The 7459-nt window shown below is 36.4% G+C and overlaps 1 protein-coding gene across 1 annotated transcript; it reads left to right on the top strand.

The window, feature by feature from the left end:
• Nucleotides 1–6203: 6203 nt before the first annotated feature.
• On the top strand, nucleotides 6204–7259 carry LOC127094223 (uncharacterized). Its single transcript, XM_051033082.1, has one exon. It carries the CDS (start codon nucleotides 6204–6206, stop codon nucleotides 7257–7259), a length of 1056 nt encoding a protein of 351 aa, XP_050889039.1.
• Nucleotides 7260–7459: the final 200 nt, after the last annotated feature.

The raw sequence follows: 7459 nt of genomic DNA, 5'->3' as shown, positions 1-7459 counted from the left end.
GATGATGTTCCAAACCCCTTTTCCATCAACCCTTTGATGACGCCATCAACCCTTTGATGAGGACACTTCTTTCCATCAACCCTTTGATGACGATGGTCCAAACCCTTTTCCATCAACTCTTTGATGATGATATTCGTCAATAATATCTCATTGGAAACAAAAATAAATCCCGACAAAAGTATAAATTCCCAGTTGCACTCCCACATGTGTTGCATGCATCACTTCATGCATAATTTCCCCACCGAAACGGGAAGCTCCACAAAGCCCAATCGTACTTGGCACAATCCATAAACCTTGCATTTTCATATTCCCCAGCAGCCTGAGCATACATCGACATTTTGCATACATAACGTTGCATCCTAGTATACTCTTCAAAATGGGGCAAGTATGTTTCGCATAAACTGGATTCAAGCCTTTCTCGAAAGTGCAAGGATCCAAATGAACAACCCCAATAGGATTCCCCAAAGTATCTCTTCTTTATTTGTATTTTGCAAATAATGTTGGACATTTGTCAATACCTTGCCTTTCGCAAGTCTCATATTCTTTTTGCATGGGAAAACCTCATTTTTCCTTTTGCAATTCTCCTCGCTGCCTTTTGCACGAGAGAGTTTACCTCTGTTAAAACTTTACATGTTAAGCAAAAATGATAGATTGGATGATTGACCTATTCTCTTTTGAAACACCTGACTTATGTTTGGCAAGTCCTGAGTGGTAGCCATATTTAAAGAACTTCATCCCCGTTGTTGTGCCTGAGGGATATAATGAGGTTTTCGTACCTAGTACAAAGTTTCCTCTACCTTGTGTGTGATAATCCCTAACTCTATTCACTTGCCTTTTGCAAGCTTCCCCTTGCATTTTGTCTGGGAAGTCCCAATGTCTTTTGCATAGGAAATATTTCCATCCGCTTATCTTTTGTAAGTTCCCTCTTGCTTTTTACAAGTCTCCTCGCTGCCTTTTGGATGAGAGAAGTCACCTTTTTCAACTTTTCATGTTAAGCAAAAATGAGAGATTTGACGAATGACCTATTCTCTTATCATTTCTTTTGAAACACCTAACATAAGTTTGGTGAGTCCCGAGTGGTAGCCATATTTCCGAAACTTCATCCCCGTCGTTGTGTCTGAGGGATATAATGACGTTTTCGTACCTACTGCAAAGTTCCCTCTACCTTTCGTACGAGGATCATCAAGTCATCTTTACACCTGCCTCTTGCAAGTACCCCTTTTCCTTTTGCATATCATAAAATTTCAAACCTTCTCATCCGTTGCTAGGGATTGACATTTTCAAACTTCAAACCTTTCCAACCGTTGCTAGGGATTGGCACTTTAAATCATCAAACCTTCCCATCCGTTGTTAGGGATGAACTCTTACAATCATCAAACCTTCCTAGCCGTTACTAGGGATTGACACTTTCAATCATAAAACCTTCCAAGCCATTGCTAGGTATTAACTTATTTAGATTTTAGGTATTCCTAGTCGTTTCTAGGAAGCATCGTTGAAGTAAAACATTCCCAGGCATTGCTAGGGATTAACTTCTTTAGATTTCAAGTATTCCCAACTGTTGCTAGGAAGCGTCACTGAACTAAAACCTTCCCAACCGTTACCAGGGATTGACTTCTTTAGATTTCAGGTATTCCACCCGTTACTATAAAGCGTCATTGAACTAAAACCTCCTCAGTCGTTGCTAGGGATTGACTTTTTTTAGATTTCAGGTATTCTAGTTGTTGCTAGGAAGCGTCACTGAACTAAAACCTTCCCAGCCATTGTTAAAGGTTGACATTTTCAAATTTCAAACCTTCCCAGTCGTTGCTAGGGAATAACTTCTTTAGATTTTAGGTATTCCAGTCATTGCTAGGGATTAACTTCTTTAGATTTTAGGTATTCCAGTCGTTGCTAGGAAGCGTCACTGAACTAAAACCTCTCCAGTCGTTGCTAGGGATTGACTTCTTTAGATTATAGGTATTCTAGTTGTTGCTAGGAAACGTCACTGAACGAAAACCTTCCCAACCGTTGCTAGGGGTTGACATTTTCAAATCTCAAATCTTCCTAGTCATTGTTAGGGTCTGACTTCTTTAGATTTCATGTATTCCATCTATTGCTAGGAAGCGTCACTAAACTAAAATCTCCCCAACCGTTGCTAGGGATTGACTTCTTATTCCTAGCCATTACAAAGAATCATCACTGAACTTAAATATTCCCAACCGTTGCTTGGGATTTTCAACATCTTTTGTATAAGAAACTCATTCCCATCGAAGTCATTTTCCCTCTCACCTTTCTTCTTGACCTTTTGTCATAGAGCTTTTCTCTTTGTTTTTCATTTAAAGAGATACTTATGTTGCACATCATAGCATGCATTGCATATCATACACATCATGAAATAACCATCATACAGTTGACCCATGTTCTCTCCATAAAATACCATATACAATCTCCAGCAGATGACTTCATACCGAAGTTATTCGTCATCCCATAAATAACCTTTCACCAATACCCATAACTTCACATCACATTCATTCATTCCAAGTAGGGATTTTTTTTGGATATTTTTTGTATTTACTCATCTCTTACCTTGAATGTATGGAAGTCGTTGCTATCCATACATTCATGTTCGAGAAGATTAAATATGGGTAGCTGTCATACCGCAAATTTACCCTACCTCTTATACAATTTTCATGGCCCTACTACACATTCATGCATTCATAACTTCATCATCATAACATTCATATTACACGAACTCAAGGCATGATGTTTACACCTGAGGGAAAACTTGGGTTTTCTGGATGAAGCTTCAAAGAAAAATGTATAACATAGCAAAAATTCCATTTTTTCAGTCTGTGTAATTGGTTACACCCTCTTTTAAACAGGAACGCAAGGCAAATTTGAGTCTTTGTAACCGGTTACCCAAAGTCTGTGTAACCGGTTACACATGTGTTACAAAGGCTTTGAAGACCATTTTCGATTTGTGTAATCGGTTACCATAATCTGTGTAACCAATTACACCTGGACAGACAACAACAATAACATTTTTTCCACACAATTCAACCCCTTTGCCTCCTCTATAACTAGAGCACCTCCCCCCTCTCATTTTTCTAAGCTTACAGTGTAACACCCCGATTTAATTTCCGTATTTATTTATTAGGTGTTTATTTTAATTAATCATTATTTGGTGTGATAATTAATTAAATATGTGTTCTGGTGATTATTTGAATTATTTGAATATATATGTTATTTGAATAATTGAATTTTATGAGTAGAAATAGAAATTGTCTAGTAATGGGCCTAATTAATTAGAGTGGATGGATAAGTGGGTTAAGTCCATTATGAGTTAAAAAGATAGTAAGGATTTTAGAGATTAGAGTTAGTTTTGTAAAACAAGAGAAGAAGAGAGAATATAAGAGAAGAGAAGAGAAAGAGGAGAAGAGGAAACTAGAAGAAGAAGGACCTAGAGATTTAATCTATACTAAGGTAAGGGTGGGATTTCAAGTGGTTATGGGTAAATATAATATATGTAATGTATGTGGGTTAGCTATCATGAACTTAGGATTTAGGGATTTTGATTTTTGAAAAACCCTAACATGTGCTTATGTTTTAATCCATGAAATTGATGTTTATGTTATGTTATGATGTTTCTATATTGAATTCTATGAATGGGTATGTGTATAGAACATGATTTGGTGTATAATTGCATGTTTGAGTTTCACTTGAAAATGGTCGATTTGAGATTTTGGTGAAAATTAGTGGAGCTTAGAATCTTATTTCTATGATCCTAATAGTTGCTATATATATATATATATATATATATATATATATATATATATATATATATATATATATATATATATATATATATATATATATATATATATATATATATATATATATATATATATATATATATATATATATATATATATGTGTGTGTGTGTGTGTGTGTGTGTGTGTGTGTGTGTGTGTGTGTGTGTGTGTGTGTGTGTGTGTGTGTGTGTGTGTGTGTGTGTGTGTGTGTGTGTGTGTGTGGTATAACTATTTATTTCATGAAAAATGATGGATTAATGTGGTTTTATGATGAAAATTCATGCTGGACAGTAGCATTTTCGCAACAACAGTTTTTCTGGTTTTTGACAGCATTTTCGCAGCAGCAAGTTTTTGACTTTTGAACCATAACTCCGTTTAAGGTTTCGTTTGGACCGTTACAAGGCTAAGAATATTATCTATAACATGATATTCATTTTGGTAATAGTAGATTAATATTTTATCAAAATAATCCTAATATGGATGTATGTTGTATGTATGGTGAATGTGAATGACATGTTTTCTATTGTTTGGCATGTATTGGATGGTTTTAGATGGATTTTATGAAGAAACATAATACTTGAAATTATGTATGTGATGATTTGAATTGGTGAATTTGATGAATAACTTGAATTTGCTTGTTTGCTTTATGTTAATGTGTTGTGATGAGATGATGAATGTTATTTGATGTATTGTTTGGGATTGAAATCATGTTAGGTATATGTTGTGCAAATGTTGGATGTGGTTTACTTATGTATGATTAAGGGGTTGTGATCGTCTTAATTGCATGAGTCTTGTTGTTATTGCACACTTAAACTAGCATGAGTCTATGAAAGAGGCAATGTTGGGTAATATCGCATAGATTATTTGCTTGTCCCAAACCTAACACCGAATGGGGTTTGAAAGCTTAAGGATGAATCGAGCTTTAGAGGTGGTTATCTAGTCTATTTGAGAGATGCTCGGTAAGCCGGAAATGATAATAGATGGGATCAACATGTCTATCGCATTGAGTCACACATTGAGTCGCACGTGTCGGCGTGAATTGTTGTTTGTGTGATTATGTGATATGATTGCATGGATATGATTTTGGTAGATATGCATATACGTGGATTTTAGGTGATCCATTTGATATGAATTGTTGATGTGTTGTTAATATGATATGTGTGCATATTTGTGATATATGTGATGAAATGGTGACTTATATACATTATGGAATCATGTGAAAGTTGTATACATATTTGATGATGATTTGTAAATGATGATGGATGATAATATGTACATGAAATCGATATGTTGTGAAATATGACTTTTGTACATTGTTTAGTATTTATAAATTAATACTTGTGGATTGTTAAGCCATGTCGTATGATGGTAAACATGTGATTCTTTAATAAGATGATATGATGCATGTTTGTATGAAGCGTGACGAATTCTAATAATATATATATGTTTGTTATACATTTCATAGTATTATGTTTTTCTATAATGATTTGATTTATCACCCTTATGTTGGAATGATGTTCTATCGCGATATTGCTCAGGTACCGGAGATAGTGGTGCTTCGCACAAGGATTAGATTCGGAGGTTTGTTCTTGTTGTGTTTTGACTAGGTAGTCTATAGTGCGCTGGTCATGTAACACTTGGGTTTATGGGATTATTTGTATTTGTTTTGATGTTGAGAGATATTGTTGTGCTCTCTTTTATCTTGTTATTTAGATATGTTGGTTTTGATGTTGAGTGGCCTTAGAGCCCAAAAGGATATTTTGTGGTAGATGATTTATGGGAATCATCATTATTTACCATTTATGAAGAGAGATGTTATTTTGCTGTGTGAGTTTGCATGTTGGTTATTTGGTTTTGATTTATAATTCGTGTTACTTGTATGTGACCATGGCATGTATTGTTTCTAGCATAAGTGAATGTGATGCCCTCATGTATGCATGCTTTAATTTACTCTGATTATGCAATTGTATGTTGTATTTGAGTAGTAGTAGTTTGGGGGGTGTTACATTAGTGGTATCAGAGCACGGTCGGTCATTCGGCCAGGTTATGAATTTGTTTGATTTTGTTGTATCTGATTTGTGTGTATGACACAATTGATACGGTTTGTTTAACAATCCTTGTTGTTGTGGTTGTTTGGTTGGTGTATCAGGAAGATGGTTGCTGGAAGGAATGATTATGTGCTTGCGGCGACATTGACCCTGTTGGTTGGTGCCATTCTGCAAATGAATGTTGGTGATCGAGAGCGTGATGCTGATGAGTTCCGTGCTTTGAGGAAGTTCCAGAGGAACAATCCGCCAACTTTTGAAGGAGCTCATGAACCTGACAAAGCTCAAGAGTGGTTGAAGGCGATTGAGAAAATCTTTCGAGTTATGAACTGTTCAGATGCGTAGAAGGTGCAGTTTGGCACTCATATGCTTGAGAAAGAAGCTGAGGATTGGTGGCGCAACACTGTTCAGAGATTTGATGAGGATAACCGTGAGAGTGCTGCTCATTACAAGTCCTTGCATGATAAGAAAGGAAAAGGGCAATTCCGAGGGAAGCCGTATGATGTTAAGAAGAAAGTTGGTGATGGCAAGAAGCCGAGTGGGGGAGGATCTCACACTCCTGTCAAGTGCTTCAGATGTGGTGTTGAGGGATATCGTTCTCCCAAGTGTCCTAAGGGCGATGTGACTTATTTCAAGTGTGGAAAGCAAGGTCACAAATCTTTTGATTTCAAAGTTGGTTCGAATGTGACTTATTACAACTATGGTGTGCAAGGGCACATTAGTACCAAGTGCAACAAGCCGAAGAAGGAGCAAGCCAAAGGAAAAGTGTTTACATTGTCCGATGTTGATACTTCTGTTGAGGAGAGATTGATTCGAGGTACGTGCTTTATTAATAATATGCCTTTGATTGCTATTATTGATACTAGTGCTACACATTCTTTTTTTTCTTTGGATTGTGCTAAGAGATTGAATCTTGAATTATCTGTCATGCGTGGAAGCATGGTTATTGATACTTTGGTTATGGGTTCAGTGACTACTTCATCTGTTTGTTTGAAATGTCCATTGAATATCTGTGATAAAGATTTTGAAGTTGATTTAGTGTGTCTTCAATTGAGTCAACTTGATGTTATTTTGGAAATGGACTGGTTGAGGGCCAACCATGTCTATATCAATTGTTTTGTGAAAGCTGTTCTTTTTCTTGAGCCAGAGAAAGAAGGTGATTTATTCTTGTCTACTCAACAAGTGAATGAATCTGTGGGAGATGGTGCTGAAGTGTTTATGTTGGTGGCAAGTTTGAAGCTTAGTGAAAATGGAACAATGGGTGAATTTCCAGTTGTTCGTGATTTTCCTGAAGTCTTTCCTGATGAGGTTAGCGATTTGCCGCCTGAACATGAAGTTGAGTTCACGATTGATTTGATTCCTGGTACTAGTCCAGTATCGATGGCTCCGTATCGGATGCCACCATCTGAGTTGAAAAGTTGAAGAGTCAACTAGAGGATTTGCTTGATAAGAGGTTTATTCATCCAAGTGTGTCACCGTAGGGTGCACCTATCTTGTTAGTTAAGAAGAAAGAAGGTACTATGAGGTTGTGTGTGGATTATAGACAACTGAATAAGGTTACTATTAAGAGTAAGTATCCGCTTCTGAGGATTAATGATTTGATGGATCAGTTGGTTGGTGCT

The sequence above is a fragment of the Lathyrus oleraceus genome, chromosome 6, assembly GCF_024323335.1.
Source record: "Lathyrus oleraceus cultivar Zhongwan6 chromosome 6, CAAS_Psat_ZW6_1.0, whole genome shotgun sequence".
Taxonomy (NCBI): Eukaryota; Viridiplantae; Streptophyta; class Magnoliopsida; order Fabales; family Fabaceae; genus Lathyrus; species Lathyrus oleraceus.
Note: the sequence above shows the minus strand (reverse complement) of the source record. Positions and strands in the feature narration are given on the sequence as shown.